The 26,328-nt window shown below is 35.7% G+C and overlaps 1 protein-coding gene across 5 annotated transcripts in view; it reads left to right on the top strand.

Moving 5' to 3' along the window:
• Positions 1-26,015, top strand: part of RAD18 (RAD18 E3 ubiquitin protein ligase) — a 120,288-nt gene extending 94,273 nt beyond the window's left edge. For 3 of the 5 annotated variants that reach the window (XM_087708923.1, XM_087708920.1, XM_087708922.1), the window contains one exon: positions 25,438-26,015. In XM_087708923.1, the coding sequence (XP_087565049.1) occupies positions 25,438-25,525 (88 nt within the window). In that variant the 3' untranslated portion in view covers positions 25,526-26,015. Of the gene's footprint in view, positions 1-15,546; positions 15,604-25,437 lie in introns of all 5 variants that reach the window. The other 2 variants (XM_087708924.1, XM_087708921.1) reach the window with 1 other exon arrangement.
• The last annotated feature ends 313 nt before the right edge of the window (positions 26,016-26,328 follow it).

The following is a 26,328-nucleotide window of genomic DNA, read 5'->3' as shown; positions in this document are numbered from 1 at the left end:
CTAGATATTCCCAATTTCCAAATACTAAGAAAAACAAAACCTATTGCAGTATCAGAGATGGAGGTAGGAAGTGTGAAGGTAAAGTAGAGAAATCTGAATTGTTCCATCTCTGGAGCAAGCTCTGATGTTGTGAAAGGTGAAAGCAAAGAACAAAAGAGCAGATCCAGCAGCAAGGAGAGTATATTCAGTTACAGTAGTGATGATGTAGTCAGCGTTGGAAGATCTGAAAGACCAGGTTAAGGACAGGTCATCTAAGAGCAAACCTGTCTATGTCTGTGATGGCGAACCTATGGCACGTGTGCCACAGGTGGCACACAGAGTCCTCTCTGCGGGCACACTAGCCGTTGCCCCAGCCCAGCTCCAGCGCATATGCATGCGCACTTCCCACTGGCCAGTTGGTCTTCGGGTCTCTGCCGCATATGCACGAGGGGTGGGACACATGTGTCAGGAGGCACTTGCATTGCATTTTGGGGGTTTGCGCATGTGCGCACCCCCCACCCCGTTTGAGGACTGGAAGGCCGCCTGCACCAACCTGGAAGCTCAAATGAGGTGCTGGGGGGTGATGTGTATGTGCGGGGGCTGGGGGGCATTCAGGGTGCCCTCGCATTGCATTTTGGGGTTTCTCGTGCATCCGTGCGCTTTCACACGCACACTTTGGGCACTCATTTAATTTAATTTATTAGATTTATAGGCCACCCAATCCCGGAGGACTCCGGGCGGCTTACACAGAACAAGAAAAGAAAAACAAACAAGAAATAAAAATAATAAAAATAAGCACCAAAAAGGTTAGCCATCATTGGTCTATGTGGTTTTTAAGGGTTTCCAATGATTTGATGGCACATGGTTGATCAATCAACTGTTTATTGAAATCAGGTTTTTTTTGTGTGTTTCAGCTATTTGTTTTGGGGCTTTAACACATCTAGGAAATATTAGAAAAATATTCTTTTGTCTTTCCCCAGCCCATAATTTTCCTACTGAGATATATATTTTACTTTTTGTCCTCTAAACTAAATATCCTCTTTTTTTTGGGGGGGGGGGAGAAAGAGCACTAATTGGTTAAGTTCATAGAAGATAGAGAATAAGGAGTGTTAACTTTTTTTAACTGGAAATGTTGCTTGTGGAAGGAAAACCACTACTTGTTCGGCTGAACCGGTCCAAACCGATAGGAACCCACATCTGGTGGAAACCAAAATGATTGGGCAAGAATAGCAAAGGATCTAAGCCTAGCTCGAAATGATGGCTTTTAAAACTGGATAGATCTTTTTTTTTTTTTTAAGTTCCTAATTTGTAAAAAGTCCCACCAACTACTGGCTATTTGTTTTTCTGTATTGGCTCCTATCCTGATCTTCCCTCTGCAGTATTCTGTATAATAAACATCTATTAAGACATATGTCAGTTCTGCAGACATGTTCCTTTTTGGATCTTTGGCCTGCCACACTTCTAGTCTACTATGCAGTTTCTTTAGTGGGAGGTAGGGGGGATAGTACGGAGTAGAATATTATGTAGCCAAAATAAAATTCCTTTCCAGATTGCCAAGGTCATCCTTTGTCTAGGTACCTCTGCACCTGACTGGAACTGGATGGGTGGAACTGCCAGCATGGCAGTGGAAGATTGGACCATGTGATGGACTTGTGGGTGTGGGGGTAAAATCACGAACTTTAACTTGGGTGGGGAAAACTGAGAAGCTTCAGATTCGGGTTTTCCCAGAAGGTTGCCAGCATCGCTCTCTTAATAAATTCGAACTTTGGGGAATACTTTGCCTTGGACTCTGATTTAATTTTGGATGCTATCTGGAACGCTGACAACATACTTAATTCAAGTCCCAGTTCTTAGTCAGTGTGTCTGAAGGTTGTATCTGAAATTTGGAAAACTAAATATCCCTTGTCCTATTAGCTGAGGCAATTAACATATTCAGAATAATTGTAACACTTTTCTTGTAAAGCAGCGGTTACAACCCATGAAGAAGTATTGATGCATGTGTTGCTTCAAGTCTATGCAGGTGTCTATAAGTTAGACTCCAAGTCTTATCATTGGTGAACATTGATGTGGCTGTGTTTCAGAGGCAATTAAGCTCTCTGGTCACAACAGCTAAATCATTGTACCAGAAAATGTGGTGCACTGTTTTTAATCCCGGAGTTGGCTCCACAAATTTTAAAAAAAACCACCTTGATAGATAATTTTCTGAATTTTAGAAATAGAATGGCTCTCTGTAATAGTTTTCCTTTCTATTAATGAAAAATAATTTACCTCTACTTGGTGAAGTTGTAGAGATTTGGGTATCTGCTATTGAAATTCTTGTTCATATTATTCTTGGATGGTTCATAGTAATTTGTGTCATGAAGTGGAACATCTGATGTTAACTGTCTGTAGTTTTAATGTATCTTTTGATGGTGGGATTGTATCCCCCCCCCACCGGCCCCGTCTTTCAAATTAGGTAAATACATTCATGATCATGATAGCTGAATTTTAGTAAATTTTTGAATTGTCCATTTTACATTCAATAAAACACAGATTGAAAGATTAAAAGATAACTTGAAGTATAGAAGAATATAAATGATGAATATTTAATTATTTATTATTTGTATTTTTGTAAAGGCTATCTCCTAAGGTTCCAGAAAGTTTTTCATTGTGCTTACATTATTAGATTAACTTTACAATGTATGTGAGTTATCTGGCCCCAAATACTTAAAATGTAAGAATTGAGTCAAATAAACAGGAAATAATTATGGGATTATATGTTTGAGATATAATTATAATATGATACAATAACTACAATAATTACAATAACTGATCCTAAGAAGATCAAACAAAAGTATATTGACATTCTCTGTCTCTAGACATGTCATGTCATACCTTCGATCAGTGGTTCTTAAAACTGGAGAAAATTTACCCCAAGAGGGCAATTTAGGCATATCTTAAAGACCAATTTGTAAATGCTTGTTTATGAATCTAGTATCTAGTTTGAAACTGCTGTCACCGAAATGCTCAAGAATAGAGTATGTGGGGTGTTGTGTTTTTGTTTTGCTGAGGATAATGATATTATTCAAGATCAGGAAAAAGAGTTAACTAAGTCAAGCTGTTTAAGAACCATTGCCTTAAATGCTATTATTTATTAAAGCCTCCAATACGAGATGTGTACCGTATTTTCACGACCAAAAGCCGCACCGGATTATAAGCCGCAGTATCAATTAACGTTAATTTTTCAAACTTTTTCCACATATAAAGCGCACCGGGTTATAAGCCGCACGTTTCCCGACGCTTCTGGACATCTGTTGCAGTCGCGAGGAGCCGTACGAAGGTTCTTGGCGCTCCAGGAAGCCCCGAAAGCAGCTGGGAGAGGCGCACGGCTTGGTTTCTCCTCCCTGGACGTCGCAGCAGCAGCCCCAAGCGCACCGATCTCTGTGTTTTTCGCATCGGGGTGTGCTGCAAGAGCATGCCCCGATGCGAAAAACACAGGGATCGGTGCGCTTGGGGCTGCTGCTGCGACGTCCAGGGAGGAGAAACCAAACCGCGCGCCTCTCCCGCTTCCCGGAGCGCCAAGAACCGTCACGCGCTCTTCTCCACACTCTCCTCGGCTCCTCACAACTGCAATAGACGTCCAGAAGCGACAGGGGCTATCGAGCTGGAAATCCAATCCCCATTAGCCCCCAAAGCCGCTTCTGGACATCTATTGCAGTCGCGAGGAGCAAAGCAGCTGGGAGATCTTTTTCCACATATAAAGCGCACCGGGTTATAAGCCGCACTGCCGATTTTGGATCAAATTTTAGGATTTTCAGTGCGGCTTATAGTCGTGAAAATACGGTAATTAGATCTGCTCTGAGTTGAAAGTGGAGTTGAAAGCTACTTGTTCAGAATTTAAATGTTTTGAATTCTTAGCATAACAAAATCCCTTGTAGAATAATTTAATAAATAATTCTGTATATGTTCTTGCAGAAAATTGAATCTTCCATGAACACCCCCCTCCCCAATATATTGCTTTTAAAAATAACTCATGGTGGCAAATTTACCTAATGTTATTTCCACTTCCCATTTTCCTTACAACAACTCTGTGAAGTAGGTTGTGCTGAAAGAGAGTGACTAGCCCAAAGTCACCCAGCTGGCTTTCATGCCTAAGGTGGGACCAGAAATCACCATCTCTTTGTTTCTAGCCTGGTGCCTTCACCACTGGAAAGTGGCACCAAAATGACTTTATTTCAATTCAGTTAAGGTACATCATTGTTTTTAATTTAGGAGGACTGCAGTTTTATCTGTAGAATACTATGCATTGTCACAAGATAATTTTAATGGGCTGCCAAGTAGGTGATACCTTTTTGTTTTACTGTGCAACAATAATAGGAAAAGTCTAACTTTCCACTTAATTAGGTCCTGCATTATAAATTAACATATGAAGAAGGCAAGAACATATATTAAGCGAATTGAATTATGTTTAGAGTTGTGTTCATATCCATCACACAGAGTTTAATACTCTTCAGCAATAAATGAAAAATGCAAAGTAGGCTATGTTAAGCATAATAGCGTTTTCTTTAACAAGTAAAACCCTTTGGATTCTGTATGTATCTTTTTTTTCTCTTCCAGTCCAGTTTCTGTCACTGTGCTGTGTTTTATTCATTAAATGGTTTTTTTTTAATTGTGAGTTTCCCAGAGTCATTGAATATCAGGTAGCATATATTGGATGGAAGGAAGGATGGATAAATAGATCGATCCAAAGAGCAGGCTTGTACAAGAAAATTATTTTCTCCAAGTTCCTATATAGTGTGTGGTCTGCTGCAATCTTATGCTGCAGGTACATAGCATGGCAAATCATACCAAATCTTTGAAATACAAAAACCTAAGTTTAGAAATAAATGGAGAATTCATAATTTAAAGATTCAGACAGTATATTCCCACGTTTGTTGTTTATGAACTATTTCGCATAGTCAGTCATGACTACTAAACAACTATGGTAGGAATCTAGACTATTGTTGCAAGTGTTATATATACATTATTATATCAGACCTTTCCTTGCCAGCATTATGATTGTGTTTTAATTATACTATTTTGGTTTTTTTCCCCCTATACATTTCAGTAAGTTTCAATTTTTAACTTGCATCAATGCTTGTTCTTGGCTTGAAAGTGGACTTCCGGGGAGTGGCCTGTCGCCGGTCGGCAGCTTAACAGAGCTGCCCCCAGAATTCAGGATCGTTATCTACTCAATATCAAGAAGATAACTCTTTTTTCAGACAAGAAAAAAGCAGTGAGGAATCTCAGCTGGTAAGAATCTTCTTTGAAGTTCACAGTTTGTTTCTTTGTGAGCTGTGGACGGAGGGGGAGGGTCAACCCAAAGCTGAGTCATTCAACTCCGACCTGAACTTCGCAGCTGTTATTCACAGCACGAGACAGGATCCCCTCCCCCTCAGGACAATCTTTAGAAAAGAGACTATTAAAAATCAATACGAGCAAAGACCAACTTGTGAACTTTTAAACCTCTCTCTATCTGAAATACCAGCTTCAATGTTATAAAAACCTCTTTTGCTTAATTGTCTTCAAAATGGCGTTTACAGCTTCTGCATCTGTTATCTCCGGCTTCCTGCTACAGAAGTAAAGAAATAATCTCTTATAATTTAATTAGAGCTACTCCCTTAAAGCTTTCAAGACTCTTTGTTGATTCAGACACATTCCAAACATTCTAAACGGACTTTCTCTTTTGAAATCCTCCGTAAAACCCCTTGGAAAAAAAAAAAAAGAAAAAAAAAAAGAAGGGAAAAAAGGGGGGGGGGGAGGAATTTCTTTTTCTCCACATAGCACAGTGGATTAGTAATTTAGAATAAATAATTAAAACCAAAATATAATGGCATCCAAATCAACCTCTGTTAAATTACCTCCGAAAACGTCTCCCATACCTGGCACAAAGTTGCAGCCCCCACCATCTATGCCCCCTAGTGGAGATGTACTAACAAAAGAATTTTTTCTGGAAATGTTCAAAGAATCCAGAGAACAGAACTTAGAAATGTTTAAAGAATTCAGAGAACAGAATCTAGAAATGATTAAAGATTTCAAAGATGAAATAAGGAATGAGATGGAAGTTCTATATGACAAATTTGATACCAGGGTCACTAAAATGAATGATAATATGATGGGAATTGTAAATGTGATAACAGAATATATTTCTGGAATGGAAGATAATTTAGAAACTCTCAATGAAGCTAAAACTAACCTGATATCCAAAACTGAAGTGGTGGAACAAAAAATTGATAATGCTGAAAAACAAATTATTATGATACAGTATAAGCAGATGGAGCTTGCATTAAGAGTGAGGGGGCTGCGTGAAGAAAAGCAGGAGAACTTAAAGCAAATGTTTTCTGAAGCTTTTGACCGTCTGGTGGGAAAACCGGGATCCAATTTTGATTGGCAGATTGACAGGATTTTTCGTGTTAACTCATGGGCGGCAAAACAAAGGCAACTTCCCCGAGACGTGGTAATATACTTTGTTACAAGAGAATCTAGAAATATGATACTACAAGAGTCCTACAATACTAAGCTTCAAATTGGTGGACAGGACCTGATTGTTCTGAAAGAAATACCGCCTCAGATGCTAAGAGCCAGAAGAGATTATGCTTTTCTGGTGGAAGAGCTCAGAAGGCGTCAGATACAGTACAGATGGGATGCCCCATTCGGTATTATAGTTACAATGGACAAACAAAGATATCGTCTCAGCTCTGTATGGAAAGCTCGCGATTTCTATCATAAGATCCTGAAGATGGGATACCCTGAACCTTCGGGATATGGTGAAAAACCACGAGACGAACAAGATAAACAGCAAACCACACAACCATCAGATAAAATGTATCATCTCCCTCTTCCGGAAGGGCAAGGAGTCAAGGAAAAAAGATCCAACCGCAAGACCACCAGACAAACGGATAAACAAGCTACTATGCAACAATCTCAACAATCATTGGCCACTGACCAAGGAGCTACTGCAACAAGCTCAGAAGCTGTGGGAGGAGCCAAACCAAAGGTGAGACAGGCCTTGCGGGAGGCTCTAAAAAAGCTTCAGGCAACCAAAAATGACAACTAAGATTTTGACATGGAATGTTAACGGATTGAACTCTCCACAGAAAAGAAAGAAAATATTTCATTATCTTAAACAGTTTAAGAATGACATAATTTGCTTGCAAGAAACTCATATCAAATCAACCGATCAAAAATATTTGTTTAACCCCAAACTGGGCCAACATTTTGCGACCTCAGCCATGGAAAAGAAAAATGGCATAGTAATATATTTAAGAAAAGACATTAAAGCTGAGCTAATTGAAGCAGATCCCTTTGGAAGATATATTGCATTAGATTTAATCTTAGAAGGGAAAAAGACGTTACTTTTGGGAATTTATGCTCCTAATCAACAACAAGATGGATTTTATAGAAATCTCCATGCTAAATTAGTACAGTGGGATTTTGAGTCTTGTATATTAATGGGTGACTGGAATGGCGTGATCGACACCAAAAGAGACAAGAAGACAGCTCACCCGAACACCAAATTTCGAGCTAAGTTACCCAAACCCTTTTTTGACATGCTGGACGACTTTGAATTGCGAGACGCTTGGCGTGAGAGGCATGCAGAAGAATATGACTTTACCTTTTTTTCCAATAGACACCAATCTCTTTCAAGGATTGATTTTATACTAATTACAAATGATTTACTTTGTAGGGTGAAGAAGACAAAGATTATGGCGAGAGTTCTTTCAGACCATAATCCAGTCTGGATGGAATTGGGAAGGGTAGCCCAGGCAAGAAGGTCCTGGAGGTTGAATGAAAACCTATTTAGATATGAAAAGTATGTTAATGATTGTAAAAAATTGCTATCGGAATATTTTGTCTTCAATATGAACAAGGGTACATCTTTGGAATATGTATGGGATGCAAGCAAAGCGTATATGAGAGGAGTATTAATGAATATAAATAAAATACATAGATACAAACAAGGGCAAAAACGAAAAGAATTGGAAGAGGAAATTAAAGGGAAAGAGTCAGAATTAACATTGAATCCAGGAGATACAAAGATTAGGGAAACAATTGCTATATTAAAATCTCAGTTTGATATGCTGATCTCTGACCAGGTAGCTACTAGTTTATTATATGCTAAACATAATACTTTCTGCAATGCAAATAAACCCGGTAGGTGGTTGGCTTATCAGATTAGAAAAAAAAGGAAAGCTCGAAATGTATCCAAATTGTGTCACAGAGGGAAGGAAGTGTTTCAACAGGAAGAGATTCAAAAGGTATTTCGGGAATTTTTTACAGAGTTGTATAAAGGGGATAAAATTAAGGACGGAGATATAGACAAATACCTAGATAAAGAGAAAATCCCCCTAGTCAGAGAAGAACATAGGCATAAGCTGAACCAACCTATAACCTCTGGGGAAATTTTGCAGGCAATTAAACAATTAAAGTTAGGGAAAGCACCAGGCACAGATGGTTTAACAGCTGTTTATTATAAATATCTACAGTTAGAAATGGTAGAACCCCTCAGAGAACTATTCAATAAAATTCAATCGGGAGGGAAAGTGCCTCCCTCGCGGAAGACTGCGTTCATATCGTTGATACCCAAAGAAGATCAAGACCTTACCCAACCAAAAAATTACAGACCTATTTCATTACTTAATGTAGATTATAAAATTTTTACTAAAATATTAGCAAATAGGCTAATGGGGGTAACTCAGCAACTGATACATACCGATCAAACTGGTTTTATACAGGGCAGACAGATGAAGGATAACGTTAGATTAATTATCAACGCTTTAGAATACCTGGGAAAGAACAATCAAATCCCGGCCGCATTCATATTTTTGGATGCGGAGAAAGCCTTTGATCGAGTTAATTGGCAATTCCTGCTGAAGACATTGCAAAAAATGCAGATAGGAGATGGCTTTTTACGGTCAATTGGTGCAATATATCAGCAGCAAACAGCCCAGATCATTGTCAATGGAAGTCTGACAGACTCCTTTCAAATTGAAAAAGGTACAAGACAGGGCTGTCCTCTGTCCCCATTATTGTTTATTATAACTTTGGAAATACTGTTGAATAAGATACGGGGCCTGGGCGGTCTAAAAGGGATCAAAATTAGACAGCAAGAATATAAAGTTCGTGCATTTGCGGATGATCTGGTTATAATATTGGAACAACCGCAGGAATCTAGTAGGGTATTATTGAATACGATCAATCAATATGGTCAAGTCTCGGGATTTAAAATAAATCTAGGAAAAACCAAAATAATAGCTATAAATATGACTATCAAACAGAAGGAAGAACTGGGGGCGACGCTAAGATGTGAGGTAGTTAAAAAAGTTAAATATCTTGGAGTTAATATCTCAATCTCAAATGGGAAATTATACAAGTATAATTATGAATCACTTTGGCATAGTACACAGTTGGAGTTGAAAAGGTGGGAAAAACTGCATTTGTCCTTGCTGGGTAGAATAGCGGCAGTAAAAATGAACATTTTACCAAAATTTTTATTTCTTTTTCAAATGTTACCAATACTTAAAAGAGATGCGAATCTTTTAGAATGGCAGAAGGGTATCAACAAATTTGTGTGGGCAGGAAAGAAGCCGAGGGTAAAGATGAAAATAATGCAAGATGCACGTGAAAGAGGAGGATTGAAATTACCTAACTTAAAATTATACTATGACGCAGTGGCATTATCTGCAATTAGTGATTGGATTCATCTAACTAATGACAGAATTTTGAATATCGAGGGATATGATTTGTTATATGGTTGGCATGCTTACCTGTTATTTAACAAAAAAACGGATAAGAAATTTAAAAATCACATCTTAAGAAATGCTTTATTGCGGGTTTGGAAGAAATATCAACATAAACTAAATGATAAAGTGCCCATGTGGGAAATTCCTAGACATGCAATTGAAAATATGAATGTAGAACAAAAACACGATAGAACCACCTATAGACAACTTCTTATCTCAGAAAGAGGGGTGATGGAACTAAAATCTTTAGAGGTACTTAAAGAAGAGAAGGTAGTTCAAACGTGGTTTCAGTATGGTCAACTACAAGCTAGGTGGAAAACAGATCAAAAAACTGGCTTTGTAAAAGTTGAGGATAATTTGTTTAAACAAATAAGAGATCAAAGCTCAATGCATATAAAGAGGATATATAATGTATTAGTACAGATGGATTCTGAAACGGAACTGATTAAGGATTGTATGATAAAATGGGCTCAGAATGTCGAGGAACCAATAATGCTTGAAACATGGGAAAGAATCTGGGTAAGAAATGTGAAATTTACACAAGCACAAAACTTGAGAGAAAATTTTTATAAGATGTTTTATAGATGGCACCTAGATCCTAAAAAGCTTGCCTCTATGTATCCAAATGTTCAACCTAAATGTTGGAGATGTGGTTCTTGTGATGCTACATATTTTCATATATGGTGGACATGTCGTAATGTTAAGGCATTTTGGATAAAAATATGGTGGATCCTGCAAAACATCTTTAAAAGAAGGATAAAATTTACCCCCCAGCTGTTTTTACTGGGTATATGCATTGATTTTACAGTAGCAGAGACTAATTTGATCCTGTATTTAATAACGGCAGCAAGACTCTTGGTGGCGCAGTATTGGAAGAAGAAAGATTTACCCACAATTCAAGAATGGACTTTGAAAGTTATGAACTTAGCCGAAATGGCCAAAATCTCAGCATATCTCAAAGAACATTCAAACGAGAGATACAAAAGAGACTGGAAAAAGTGGATTGATTACATAAAAAGTAAATATGGGACTAAAAAACTCCAGATAGCTTATGCTTAGTATCAGTAATAATTTAAATTGTTTAAAATTTGGGTAACAGTAAGAAGCTGAGTTCAATGTAGAGATATTTCAGACTGTGATTGTTCAAAAATTATACCAAGTATGGTCTTTGGGAAGTCGGGGGGAGGGAAGGGAGGTGGGGATTTAGGGGGAGGGGGGAGGGGGGAAATACAATATGTGTTAAATTCCATGATTGTATTTGTATACTGTGGCTTTTCAATGTTAGTGCGAAAATAGTACAAACCGAATATACTGGAAGGTAATAGATACCGAAGGAAAGAGTCGAGTGAAAGAAGAAGGAGGGTGGAGAGGGTGAGAGAGAGGAGGAGGAGAAGGGAGGGAGGGAATGGAGAGGGAGTGATAGGGTTAGAAAGAAGGGGAGGGGAAGTAGGCGTAGAGGGGTGTGTGAGAAGGAAGAATGAAAGTTGGAGGGGGTTGAAAGAGGGTGTATGGTGGGCCAAGGTGGTATACTGGGTTTGTATTGTAGAGGGCATTTTCTATATAAGTGAGGGCCGTGTTTATTATTCAATGTTATATGCCCTGATCAAGCACAGTGAATATGTGATTGTATAGAATGAAAACATAATAAAATATACATTTAAAAAAAAAATGCTTGTTCTTGGCTTCAGTTTACATAATCTCAGCCAATGCACGTTTTTCTTCTTTGACAGTTCGTTTGATTTGAAATAAACCTCTGACTTCATTGATGGCTTTAATGGTCATTGATGGTTTTGATGGTGATTTTGATGGTGACTCCACTGTTCAATTTTGTCTTCAGCCCTTTTCTTTATTCATGTTTTTTTTTCTAACTGCAAAACGTCTAATTACTTGTAGGCTTCATCCTGATAGCACTTGATGGTTTGACCATTCAACATTTCAATTCCATTACTGATTATTATTATGTGGTTAATCTTTGGCGAGATTCACAGCCTTTGGGGCTGGTTGGTAGCTCAACAGCTTGAGTCCTAGCCAAGAATCTAGGAACTGTTAAGGTAATATCGGAGGATATAAGCTGTTCCAAGTAGGGTGGGTTTTTGTAGGGTATTATTGTTGTTGTTGTTGTTGTGGTTGGTCACATGGTCAGCCAGTTGGTTAGACTGGATTTGATTTGATCTGAGATATACAGATGATGTTTAAGAATATTAAAAGTAATACCAGGAGATGCAAGCTGTTCCAAGTAAAATGGCATTTTGTAATTGGTTGATGGTGATTTTGTCAATGACAGTGGTGTTCAAGTAGTGCTCCAAATATTTTGAAATTGTAACTAAAGCACCTATTACTATTGGTAATATCAGATCATTATTTCCTTGTTTTCAACAAGTGAGCAATTTTTCTTCCAATAGTCCTGCAGTTGCTGGTCCTGGTTGCTCAGCCAATAGTTTAGGGTCCTGTGGCCCAGGAACCAAGATGGAAAAAAAATAAATGATTTTTAAAATTAAAAATATAAAAATCGTTTTGTTTTTTTAAAATTGAAATTGTTCATTTACTTTCCAGAGACTACCAGAGAGGTATATGGGATAATGAAAGAATTAAGGCTCAAAAGTAATGTATCATTTTCCCATTATAGGTCACTGGTGCTTCTATATTTGCCTTATGATTTTGATCAGCTGCAAACCTGAGATTAAACACCTTCTAAAAAAAGGAAGTTTGCTTTCCCTAATTCACATTTATCAAATTAAACTTTACAGTACTATATAACTATACTATAAACTATAGTACAGCCTGCAAGTTACTTTGAAGCTCTTCTGCTATACTCTTAAAAACAATGAAATCGTCCAAATAAAATTGAATCGCTTTTCAATGTTTTAGATTTTTGGCATTTTTAAAAAAATATGCTTCGTGCTGAAACAAATCCATAGGGAGGCTGTTTAAAATAGAGAAGTTTCTCATGTAATAAACAAAGTAAGGTCTTTATTAATTTTCTCAAAAACAACTTGCTGGTATGCACTCAGCAAATCAAGAATACAAAACATATTTGCCCCTTTGCAGTTCTACAGCAGTTATATGTAGAACAGATAATACTGCATTGCAATAAATTCATTTTCTTTATTAAATCCATATAAAGATGGACACTCCTATTTTACTTTTTATCACTATAGCAGGTAAAACCCATTCTGCATCAATAATGTCCCTCTGCATCAAATCCTTTCTCTTTTGATATAACGTCCCTCAATGTTGCAAGTTCTTTTGTACACAAATATCTCTTCTTTTTGCATTGTTTAAAAGGACTAATCCATGGGAACAGTCCAATTCCTTTGCATGCCAGTACCACTGAAAGTGATGCTTGTCCCACCACAGTCCTTACCCAGGCAAAACATGTCCTTCCAGTATACCAGTATTTAATTCAGCAAATATGTTTCTAAATTAAAAATATCTGTTGAGTCCAATAAACTTGTACATGTTTTTTTTCCCCTATGAATTTTGCGAATTGGTTTTAAGGACATAAAACACCATATTTAACATTTCCTTAAATCTTAATCTATTGGTTTTTTTATACTATACCATATTCCAATTCTCTCTTCTAATTTTCGTACACAGTGTGTAGCCTGTTTTCAATTTTCCTGCTTGAATGGAAGCCACTTGTTATCTTGAAGTTGTTTCTAGCACACAGAGAGCAAAGTTTCTTTCTAGGAAGTTTCACATAATAACCCAATTGATTTGATGCTTTTTCTTACAAGAATTGAGCTTGAAAACTGGGCATGGAGCCCTTCCCTCCCCCTTTATTTTTCAAAAGATGGAGTTAAGGTATTACTTCTGATTTTCCCAGTATCATCACAGGGGTTCTACATCAGAATCCAATATCCCTCTGCATTGGCTAAGAGGATGCTAAAAATTCGTCTATCCAGAAAATCACAGCTATTAAAATTCTAAGTGCGCTAGTACCACTTGGGAAATGCTTTGTTGAATTAGATGGAAAACATACGTAAACATTGTTTTTGGAACAATATTTTGATCTCATTAAAAAGTCCAGAATATGGTGCTATTGTTAGTTTAAAAATTCTGAGAATTGGAAGGATTTGAATAAAGAACAGTGTATAAAGGATTCACATAGGAGAGTATATTAACAAATGTTATTCTTACTGGGAAATCATTACTTATCTTGGAAGTAATTTAAATGGAAATAACCACAGCAATGTCTGAGATACGCACAGCACAATCTATTGTGTTTAATGAGACCTATTTCCAAAGAAATATTATAAGATTACATTATCACTGCTATAGAATTAGAACAATCTTATTTTTTGGCCACATGGCTTGAAAAATATGAATATGACTTACAAGCTCATAATATATATAAAAAGTGTTTCACCAGCAGAATTGATTTATGAGTCCATGAGTTAAGCATTTGTAATAAAAAAGGACTACTATAATTATACAGGTCCTCCTTTCCAAATCTAACTCTGGACTAACTTCTCCCATAATAACTGATAGTCTGGAGAGTTCTAAGTTGGTAAAAGCTGATTTAATATTATTTTAGTGATTTTATTTATTTTTCTTTTCTGTGATGTTTTATGTAAGTTTATTCTTAAAGAGGGATTTAGGTAATAGTGGTAATGTATGTGTATACATTCTTAAATTCACATCAAGAATTTTTTTAAAATAACCCTGTGATTCGTGGCTGACAGTGTTGAAAATTGCTCCTCAAAAACAGAAACCAGAAGTTTTGGCTCCTATTTAGTTTTGATTTTGTGCACAACAGCTTTTTTGGAATGGTATTCTCAAGTGAAAACAGCACATTGAATGCATTGGTTTGCTTATTGAAATATTATAATATATTTCTCCATGACTAGCAAAAATTATGTCATCAAATCCAGAGTCCACTTATCATCTTGAGTATTGGCATCATCAGAAGTTCAAGGACCAAAGCTTTTTGTTTAGTTAGATCTTGTTGCTAGAATAATCTGCATATAGATTTGATTGCTACATTCAGTGAACAAACATTTAATACAATACTAAAAATGCAAAATAAAAAACTACTGTCCCTTCTTGTTTAAAACTGGTTTGGATTAAATATGTGAGAACAAAATTATCTGGAAAATGAAGAAGTTGCAATTTTACTTGAAATGCAGTTTTAATCATGTACTTTCTCTAGGGAAATCTTATAGATGGCTCTGGAAAAAAGTAGAAGTTTTGGGTCATGCATTATGTTCATCTGAAAAGACGTGGAATTATTATTCTTCATAAAAAGGATGCACTACCATTTTTTAAAAATAATGATTAGCATATTTTCCCCGTTTGGAGAGACAGTCATGTCTTTGAAGCTACTGCACACAAGCCTCTATCATTTTTTCTGTCAACCAACAAAAAAGTTGTGTTTAACATGTTTTGCAAATAAAAGGTCAAGCATGTCCATGTATAAATCCAATGGGAAAAGATCAGAGCAGTTTTTAAAGGAAAAAGTATCTTAATAAAAAGAGAGATCCATGTTCTTACATATTTTTTTTATTTTTTTAATTAAATTTACTGTAGACATGTTACCTTACCATCCCTATTGTGAAACGTCGATCAACTGATATTATCAAATAAGCCCATATTTTATATCTACTGATATACATCATTATCTATATATTTCCATTGGGTAGCAAAAAACCTTATTGCCAAAAATAGAAAATTGATTTTTTAGTTTGAATAAATAATATTACTTTCCTATCATACAATCTACCATTCTTTAATTGTTCAATTTTCCACTGAAAATAATTATTAATTTATTGTGTTAATTTCTTATCTGGTTGGAATCTTTTTGTAGGGAGTATCCATAACATTATCAGCACTTCGAGAGAAGGATTATCCAGTGATTTGTATGGTAAGATGTAAATTCTATAGTTATACTTTATCAGTCTTTCAGGTTGTTGCAGTAAAAGGCACACAGATACACCTAGACATGCATGCTGCACTTATTATGGTTCTGGCATTTCAGATACCATTTTGACTACAAGATGAATCAGTAAGCCTAAATAAATCAATAGTTTTCAAGTTTCAGATACAATGATTGTTCCCCCCCCCCCATGAAAAATGAACCTTTCCCCTCTATTTATGAACAAACCTAGTGATTTCAGTGGGGCAAGAAATAAACATCCTGTACATACCGATAATAACTAAGTTCAGTCTCCCTAGATCCCAGGGCTAACTGTGCTTTATGATTTCTCCTGTCTTAAGAGAATTCAGTCATGGGTAGGCACACTGAGTGTGTGGAGGTCTGCAAGATAGGCTGCAGAACTGGTAGGCCATATTCTTACTCTGCCTGGGCAGACAGTTTTCCAACTAAAGCAAGCCATTAGTATGTAATCTGCCCCAGAATTTCCCACACTTCTCAAATGTGCTGGTGGATACCCACCTGTTCTCCTCCGTCCAGTAACGAATGCCGAGACAAGCTTAACTAGAATGTACTTTTAATAGCAAGACCAAAATCTCAGTGGCTGAAAGCCAAGCAAACAAACAGATAAGGACCTTCGCAGCAACTCAGACAAACCTTGGCAGCAATCCAGCCTGCCAAGTTAGTTACAACAGTTCTCTTTAGTCAATGCGTTGACTTCTGCAAGAGGGTGTGTGCACAAGCAGTCTTTTTTATAGTCTGGAGAGGAGCCTAATGACCACCAGTTGAGCGAAATTGCCTCCTGTAATTGCATAATTGTTCCTGACGCCTAGTTGCTCTTCGATGGCGTGCAACCAGGAACAACTCACTGCTGGCTTCTGGATCACTCTCCCTTGTCTCCTCCCCACTAGGCCAAGGCTCAGGCGCCACCTGGTGGCCAACCAGTCTCTCTGTGCCCTGCTCGGAGTCGAAACCCTGTCCAGGGTCCTCCACATCCTCCAGAGCCGACTCATAGGGCCTCTTGCTGTCGGAGTCTGGTGGCAGCTCCAACGGCTCCTGCTGGGTCACAACACCACCTACAATTTGAAAATCCTGCAGTAGAGGAGGATAGGATAGGAGATTTTCTTTTCTTTTTTTTTTTTGTTAAATGACCATGGAAAAATATTGCAAGAAGAAAAGTGAGAACAGGGTAGAAGAAAATCAAACTTCCACTTTTTTGAAAGTAACTAACATCAGGGAAATTTATATTTATTATGCTATTTGCAATGAGTATTTTTCTCATTCATGATGTTCATAAATTATTTCATGGTATTGTTACTTTATACTTCTAATTGATAATTCCCCTCCATAGTTCAGGGATTTTTTAAAAAAATTGAAAGTCATGCCACAGAAATTATTTCAATGAAGTTTATTTAAAGTTGAATGTATTTTTCATGCTAAGCAGAATATTTAAATTCAGAACCAGTTACCTTTGTAATTTATTCGTACTTGGTAAAATAATTTATTTTTAGCTTCTAATATATTACATTCAATACTTTCTTCCTTTTGGGGAAAAAAAATCTAAATACCAGATATTTGGCTCCAGTAACATCTTGTGTAAGACCTAGAAGCAAAAGCTGGAATGGATTGGTAATTTTAAAAGTACAATAGATGCCAATATATTAAATGGAGTAATTATTTATTTGCATAGACTCTTAGAACAAAGATGAATTTATTTCTGCAGAAACTTAGAACAAATAGAGATGTGAACAAAAACTGAATTTTGATAAGAGTCCATTCTCATGTATTATTTACAAAGAGCTTTCAATGAAATGCTAGTTAAATGATGGCAAAATGGAAATTGCCTGTTGAAATTTGCTGAAGATCTTGAGCGTATAAATATTCTCCTTTCTTTTTAAAAGTTCACCATGTACCCTCTGCTTTTTCCCTTGGCTTTCTTTCTTTTTAAATACAGTGCTCTTTTAAAAGTAACATTTATTAGGATCCAAGATCTTTTGTGATCTGAAAAAGCAGTTCTGCTTACACTCACCAACAATTTCTCTAGATTGCTCCAGGCTACAGCAATGCCCCATGTCCCACCCCAAATTTCTCTTTTCCTAGGAGCAAATTTCAGTAGGAACAGAAAAAGCTACATTGTTGCCAAGTGAAAATTCTATGTCCCAACTCTAGTCTAACGTATTATTTGCGGAAGAGCATTTCCTCATGAAACGTAAATGTTACAATTTTAAAACTCTAGAATTCAATGCCTACTTTTTGACTTTCTTTGGTCTTACAATATTCCACTTCATTTAACCACTCCACCAGTGATGGAATTCATTTTTTTTTACTACTGGTTCTGTGAGCGTGGCTTGATGGGGGTGGCATGGCTTGGTGGGCGTGGCAGAGGAAGGATACTGTAAAATCTCCATTTCCTCCCCACTCCAGGGGAAGGTTACTGCAAAATCCCCATTCCCTCCTGATCAGCTGGGACTCGTGAGGCAGAGAATAGATGGGGGCATGGCCAATCAGAGGTGGCATTTACCGGTTCTCCGAACTACTCAAAATGTTCACTACCGGTTCTCCGGAACTGGTCAGAACCTGCTGAATACCATCTCTGCCCCCCCCTCCCCACAAACAGTGTGTGTTTGATATGTTACTACCAATGATGCTTTGGAAATGGCTGAAAGCAGGTGCTTGCTTCCTAATAGAACAGTGTTTTCAACTCAATGAGAAGGGGTGAAATAACAGCCTTGAATATTTAATTTTTAAAAATGCAGCTAAACTTTTGTCAGATTTATTTACTCCCAGATTAAAGTTGGGCCATTTTTAATTATATTTATTGTATTGTGTGATTCTAGCCCTCTGATAATATCTCCCTCCTGAAAATATTGCTGGCATTGCTCTTGCAACATTCAACAGAATATAGAGGTCGTCGTTGTTTAGGCCCAAATTTGATAACACAGTTTTTCTCTGAATTTCTTTTGTGTGAACTGGCCCTCTGAAACATTGGGGCGTGATTGTTCCATGTTGTTTCCTTTGTGCAGTATACACTCCTGATGTTGGCAGCCAGACTGTTCTGCAGATTTTGGTCTGTATGCTGTATTTCAGTAGTTATGCATATTGTTCTGACAGTTTGTTCTTAATTCCATTCTCTTCCAAATAATATCTTTAATTTTTAAATTATTGTGTGGCAGGAATTGTAGTAATCAAGGATTTAAAAAAGATTTTTATTCCTCAGCAGTTGTGGCAAAACATCTATCTGTATTCTTGGGAATTATTATTTTATATGTGAAAATATGGGATAAATTCTTGACTTAAATCTGTAGAAAACTCATTTTAGATACTTTTATAAATGTTAGATGATCAGAAGATGACTGATTATGTTTATGTTCACCTTTTGTTTGTAAAGTATAGGTCTGTTTATATGGTTATAATAGATATTACATGAATGGCTCCTTAATAGCTTTTTTTTTTAATATACTTGAACTTGTAATTCATGGTATCTGTCCATTACATTGGCAGTTGTAAAGCTCAATTATGAGATTCATTTGCTATGAATGTCATACAATTTACTGCTCAAAGATGAATTATGTTGGGAATCATCTTGTTACATCTGTGATCTTTGGTCGTTATAATGATCATTCTTAATGGAATATAGAAATACACGTTTAACCAAGATTGTCTTTGCTGCTAAGTTGACTTTTGCTTCTGCTTCTGTATCTCTGATACATTTGTAAACAGTTATTTGATTATGATATAAACATGCAGTTACACTAAACATAAATTTAAGTACAGTTAGCTGTCTACAAAAATACAAATAATGGTTCAATTTTCTGTCTCTGTTTTTTAATACAATTTGGTTGACTCTTGTTATTACTTTATACAGATGTGAAATTTCCTTTCTCTATTCATATTCATTTGCTGCATAATTATCAGTTTATTGTTTACATGCTTTTTCTATCAAATCTAACATGTAGTTAAAAAAACATTTTAAAAATTCAAGTTCTTGGTCCTATTTCCTATCATGGAAAAGTAGGGGAAGATGATGAAAATGTAATCAGGATAGGTCACTGGAAGAGATATTTGAATATGAATTTTAGCATGGCAGTAACAAAATCTAGCACTTATTTTGTTAGTTTTTTTGTTTGATCTGAGCACATTTATGAGCTAGGGTAGTGGTCACCAACCAGTGGTCCGCAAAGAATATTTTCGTGGTCCGTAGAAAAATTATTTACATTTTTTATATTGCACTAAATATATTTATCTTTTTTAAAATTAGTATTAGTGGTCCATGGGATTTAAAATTATGAATTTAGTGGTCCCTGATACTCGAAAGGTTGGTGACCCCTGAGCCAGGGCACAGTACTAAGTATATTACAAGTGGATAATTTGTAAAGTCTTAATGGTGTTATGCTAATGGACTTTAACTAAGGTATGTTCAATTATCTTACTAAAAGTTTTATGGGTACACCCCAACATATGAAATATAAGATTGGTTCTTTCCCTATCTTTAGATGCCCATCCTGAATGTACATCAGTGCACTATATGTACATTGAGTATACAGCATGTAGACAACAGAGGAGATATCCTTCTCTACTGTGCACAGCATAGCATGGGTTTACTTGTGATGAAATACAGTTTTAATTGCACTTGTGATATATTGGCCAAAACTCAGCAAACCACGTACTGTCTTTACTATTAAGTGCTAGAAGTGAGTTAGATATGTGAAAAGAAATAAAAATTGAATGCAATTGGAGTGCAGAACTTAGTTATGTGTGTGGTGAAATAAGAAAAGAGAGTCAGGAATGCATAGTTGTTGAATGAATGTGGATTGAATACAAAAATGAATGATGATTCTTTTGCACAACATTGGAAAAGAGTAGAGATTCCTATTGATGAGAAGGTGATAAGGAAAATATTAGAATATACAGAAATGAACAGATTAACATTAGCAATTAAGGAGAAAGAGCAAACTGAATATTATATGATTTGGGAAGTATTTTACCAATGGTCGGAGAATAAAAAACGAGTTTGGAAATGAAGAAAGCTAAAATATGAGTAGACAGTACACTTAGATAGAGATATAAATAAGATGCAAACTGTTAATATGTGTATGATGAGAATAATGATGTTTAATGTTAATATGATATTATTATGAGAAGATATTCAGAAGAAAAATTGAGAGTTTTATAACGTTCAAATGATCAATATAATTATAATATAAACTTAGGGAAATAATGTTAATATGAATGTGAAAGATGTGGCAAAAGAGGAACGATGTCACATAGAGATGTTTGTACCCAGATCACACTGCATAAGAAAAGATGGAATGTTTATTTTTGTAATTGAAAAATAATAAAACTCTTTATAAAAAAAAAAAGAATGATGACCACAATTGGAACTGGCCATAAATGCGAGGGGATTGGTTGTAACTGCCAGCTGTCACAAATAAGGATGACCTGTGGTTTTGACATAAACAGAGACTACATTAAGATCAAACTGGGAAAAATAGTATTTGAAGAGAGAATGAATGGGTTGAGAAGACGGAAAAGTTCAAGAGAGTCACAGATGAATTAAGTTGGCAAGATTCTAAAAAATAAGAGAGAGAGAGGGAAGAAATTTAAAGAACAAAAGGCAGTATAGGATGTAGGGAAAGGACATGATAAAAGTGAGCATGGCTTGCTATGCTGGAATGAAGTTGCATAGTAAGAAATGGTATTACAGACTTTATTTTGTTTGCTATATCTTAGTCCCATTCTGTACCTTGCATTTCTTACCACTATCTTTGAAGTGAATAGTGTGATAGGTAAGCATGTATTATATGCATGCATGCATGCATACATACATACATGCAACTATCTATTTATCTATATCTAACTTTCTGTTTCTCCTTCTGAAGTTAAATGTATTTTCACTATTTTTAATTATTTTGAAGAATCAGAATGGGAAGCAATAAAGAAATAAACTATCTGAATGCATTATATTTATTGGTAAAGGAGTAAATAAATTCTATATGCCAGGCCATCAAAAGAGGTATTTGTATTGGCAGCCATCTATATTCAGTGTTAGAAATGACAAAATAGTGCAAGAGGAAATCATGGATTTTGTACATTTCTTTTTCCCCCATCCCTTTTGCTGAAAATAAACATCTTATAAACTTAAAAAAGTTAAATAGTTTGCCTGCCAGATATCTCTGCATCAGTAAGCTAAAGAGCAGGAATGTGGGGGGGGGGGATCCTTTGGAGGCTTTGGGAAAAGGGAAGCAGATGAACCTCATTACTTTTGGACTGTTTGTCTCAGAAAAAATAAAACCAAAGACAACTCGAAATAATAAGCCAGCATTAGATTTTGCATTTCTCTAATAAAAATAAAGAGACTTAACAAGAAGGAAACGCCAGACTTACTTTTGGATATTTTGGGATTTGATAAAGAAAACATGCTTACTGATTTGGATAATTTAAGGAGCATAGTTTTGGTGCACAGCTTGGTTTCTTATAAAAGTTTATAGTTCTTTTTTTAGAAAATGTTTTTTATTAGACATACATTAAAACATTGGACCAAGTGTAACCATCCTGGCAATATCTTTGCTATACATTCTAAAATATAAAGTTAAATATTATAACCACCATGCTTATTTACAATTGGTCCATTCAGTATTTACAAATATAAAGATATCATATTCCATCCATGTTGCTTTGTTCTCGTCTTATACATTTTGTAAAAAATGTAAAACTTTATAGTTCTAATTATCCAAGGTATACTTTGATGTAAACAACACATGTCTGTCCTCATTTAATAAACAACATAAAGAATAAACGGATTCATTTTTAAATTGTGATTCAGAGAAATTCAGCACTGAAACATTTACATAAAAGAGGTTCTGTGGTTTTTATCCACTATTAGTTGTCTGTTTTAATTAATACCATATGGTTGATGAGACAACTTCTACCAGGAATTAAACAGTACTAAGAAAGCACATTTCTAGCAGTGTACATAGTTAGTACTCTTATGTGCCCTGTTCGATCATGATTATCTAGAATGACAATATAATATTCATTGATCTGAGATGATGTACAATATCATGACATGAGGTTCCTGGAAATTTAAAGGCTTGCAAGCTTCAAAATTTAAGATAATCAGCTCAGTGAAGTATTTTTCAAGAATAACCTTTTCTTCCCTTCGGAGTCCCTTTAAATACCTTTTGTGATCACAGACCATGGCATGAACTCCCAAGTCTTAAATCAAGATTTAGAACACTAGACTGCATCAAGCTTTTGTAGACCCCTGTGACAACATCATGGCCTGCCAGGGGTCCACAAAACACAGCTTGAGAACTACTGCCTTAGATGGTTGACCAATGATCAACAGACCTTTATGAGAAACAAGCTTATTGTCATATGCCACTGATAGTCATATGACTCTGGTGAGTCTAGAAATTTAATAAATTCATAAAGTATCCTGACTCATATAGTTGAAATGCCCTGTACTTTTAAACATATTTAAACATACTCTGTACTTTTAAACAAACTACAATATTCTACATGTAAACAAATGCAATCTATCTAAAAAAAAATATTAGACTTACATAAATTATGTTGCATTTAACCATTTAAGCCTGACACTTTTAAATTTCTCCTTGAAATTCACTTATATTCTCTTGATTTTCTGTCAATTACTCTCATTAGTTTTATTCTGTTATTGTGCTTTACATGTTCAAATCCAAATTTTTAAGTCATTATGCAAGAATGTCTTTACTTTTTCTGACAAATGGCATTTATTCATTTGAAACATTCAAATGAATATTCTTCATTTAAACTCATCCTCTATGGACAGCTCCCAATAGAGAAAGTTATCTTTTTAAATTAGTATAAGCCAAGTATTTGTGCTTATCCGTCTTTAATCTTTAGTTTCTTACTTATTATTTGCATTTTTGCAATGTTCTGCTATTTTCTTAATCTTTCAAAGTTTTAAAAGCAAATTGTACTCTACTTTTGATCTCTTTGGTACACTATAAATTTGTATTCTAAATAATCTGTATCAAATAATAGCATGCACACACTATATATTCATGTTGTAGCAATAAGAATGCAAGTTTTCCTCCCACCAGAACATTTTGTTAAAATCTCCTTTTGATCGTTCAGATTTTGTTGAAAGGGGGGTATTAGCTTGGTCATATTATTCATCATAAGTGTCAAACATTGTTATATTATTATGCCTGTTATCAACATGTCGATGTAATTCCCCCCCTCTATTATTATGGCTTAGAAATAGTGTTTAAAACCCTAAACAGTAAATCTACTTGAGTTTAATTCTCAAACTCATAAAATCAGAAGTTCTTTTCCTGACTATTTAAAAATACTTTAGCTAAATCTCAGGTAATTCAGAAAAATTAACTTAAGTCTTCTAATAAATATCTTAAGCGTTCATATTTATTTATTTCTTCATTTACCTTTTCAATTTATATAGTCACTTCTTTGCTAAGCAACTCTAGCAAGTTAAAATCATCAAAAATATATCCACTATGTGGGGCGGGGTGGTGGTCACAAATCAACGTATATAACATCAAAAACACTTAACTCACATAACAGTTCATACTTAATGATGACATACAGAGCATCTTGGCCCAGTGCTCAAGGAAAGAGTCACATATTCAGCCTTTTTCTAAAGGCAAGCAAGGTCTGGGTCATTTGAGTTTCAGAAAGCATAACAACTGAAAACATAGCCTTGGAGAAGGAGCTCCATAACATAGCACTGTTTAATAAATAGGACCTGGAACATAGCAATTCTGTCAGTTCTGATTAAGTGGACAAAGATACTTGCACAGTCCTTCTAATATTCTGCCTCTGAACCCTGAAGGGCTTTATAGATGATAACCATTAGTAACCAGTGCTGTTTGTGCATTAGCATTGTTATATTAGCTTCTTCAGGTGTACCCATAACTACCTGCCCTGCTACATTCTGAGCCAGCTATAGTTTCCAATGATTTTGAAGGACAGTTCCATGTAAGAATGTACAGGGCGGGGCATAACCTTTTCCTAGGGGGTCACAGCAAGATCGACAGCAGTTTACAACTTCCGCGACACCTCATTTTAAAGCCCATAAAAAACTGAATTGAATGAGCTATTAAATGTTAAATTTGCTTTAAGAATGGCTGGAAAATTCGATTCGGAAGAACAAAGGATCATTGACAGAATAAAATGCATTGCCTTTCGAGAGGCTCGCGATGCTGGAGCGACGTTTATCAATCGAAAATGGATTGCAAACAAATTGAAACGTCATCCGGATTGGGTTACTGATAATTGGAACAAAACAGGTGTATGAATTATTTGTGTTGTTATTACAAGTGTTGCTGTGACCCCCTAGGAAAAGGTTATGCCACGCCCTGTATTGCAGTAACCCAAAGAAGAGGTCACCAAGCTGTGAGTGACTATGAGCAAATGCCCCTGACTGAGGAACAGGGACAATTTATGTACAGGATAGATTTGTCCAAAAGCTTTGATATCCATTGCTGCTATTTGCAGAGAGAAGTCAAGGAGGACTCCTAAAGTGCACATCAATTTGTAGGAGATGGTACAGACCTATCCAGATGGAAGATCTCTAGGATCAGGTTGCCTATAATGCTCACAATCATTCAGTGTTGATAAGTTGTGCTTGTTTCTGTGGCTTGTTCCATCCAGATTACTACAGCCTCCAAATTCTGAGACTGAACCTACACTATGTTACTTGGGGTTAAGGGGCCTTTGATTATGGTACAGAATATACTATTTTGTGAATTATATACATTATCTTCAATTGCTACCAACTATATCTAGTTTTTAATTGGCATGTGTCTCCTTTTCTTTTAGAAAAACAAGTGTGAAAACGACCAAACAAAAATCACAACATTCTAGGAGCAGCTCGCCAATATCCAAGAGTAAGAGAAGAAGAAAGTAGCAGACATGCTATTTTGTTACAAAAATTTCTAAAATGGCTTTACTTCTAAAAATTTAGAAGCATATCTGTTGTCAAATTCCATCCCCAGCAATGAACGTTGCTTTACAATAAATCTACTTTTCCTGTTAATAGCTGTATATTTAAGGCGGAAGAAAGTACTGTATTACATTCAGAATGTAAGCTTTAGAATATATGCTGTTTTACAAGATCAACCTTGTCTTAACTATATGTATAGTGGACTGCAATTACTATCATCTTCAGTGATGCTCTTAGGACACCGTTTAATTCAAAGTATTTAATTAGAAAAAAGTTGATTTAGGTAATTTTCATTTTTTTCTTTACCTCCATTTTTAGCACTTATGAATATGGTTGAATCATTATTCTGGATATATTTTGTAGCACGAGTTGTACCATGGTTTTATTTTTCATATAGTAAAAAAAAATCAGAAATATTGTATGTATGTAAAAAAAATGAAAACTTGCTATTTGCTCTGAGAGTATTGCTTTTTCAACTGTCTTCCTCTGTATTTATTTATTCTTTGACATCTATATTCTTAGTACAAAATTCTGTAAATTAGAATTTCTAGACTAAAAGAAATTCAGACAAATGAAATTAATTCCAGAATGAATATTTTCATCTGCTATTTCTTGATAAAATGATTTCAAGATCATGCCACATGAGATTATAATTATGTACTGATATTTTGCCAAACTTAAATAATTTAGCAACACGGCTAACAAAATGTCCACTCCTATGCAGCGATTTAGATTGCATGACCTGGAAATCATTTCATTACAAAATT

The sequence above is a fragment of the Thamnophis sirtalis genome, unplaced genomic scaffold (assembly GCF_051295495.1).
Source record: "Thamnophis sirtalis isolate CommonGarterSnake01/CBP01778 unplaced genomic scaffold, rThaSir2_p1.2 scaffold_3, whole genome shotgun sequence".
Taxonomy (NCBI): domain Eukaryota; kingdom Metazoa; phylum Chordata; class Lepidosauria; order Squamata; family Natricidae; genus Thamnophis; species Thamnophis sirtalis.
Note: the sequence above shows the minus strand (reverse complement) of the source record. Positions and strands in the feature narration are given on the sequence as shown.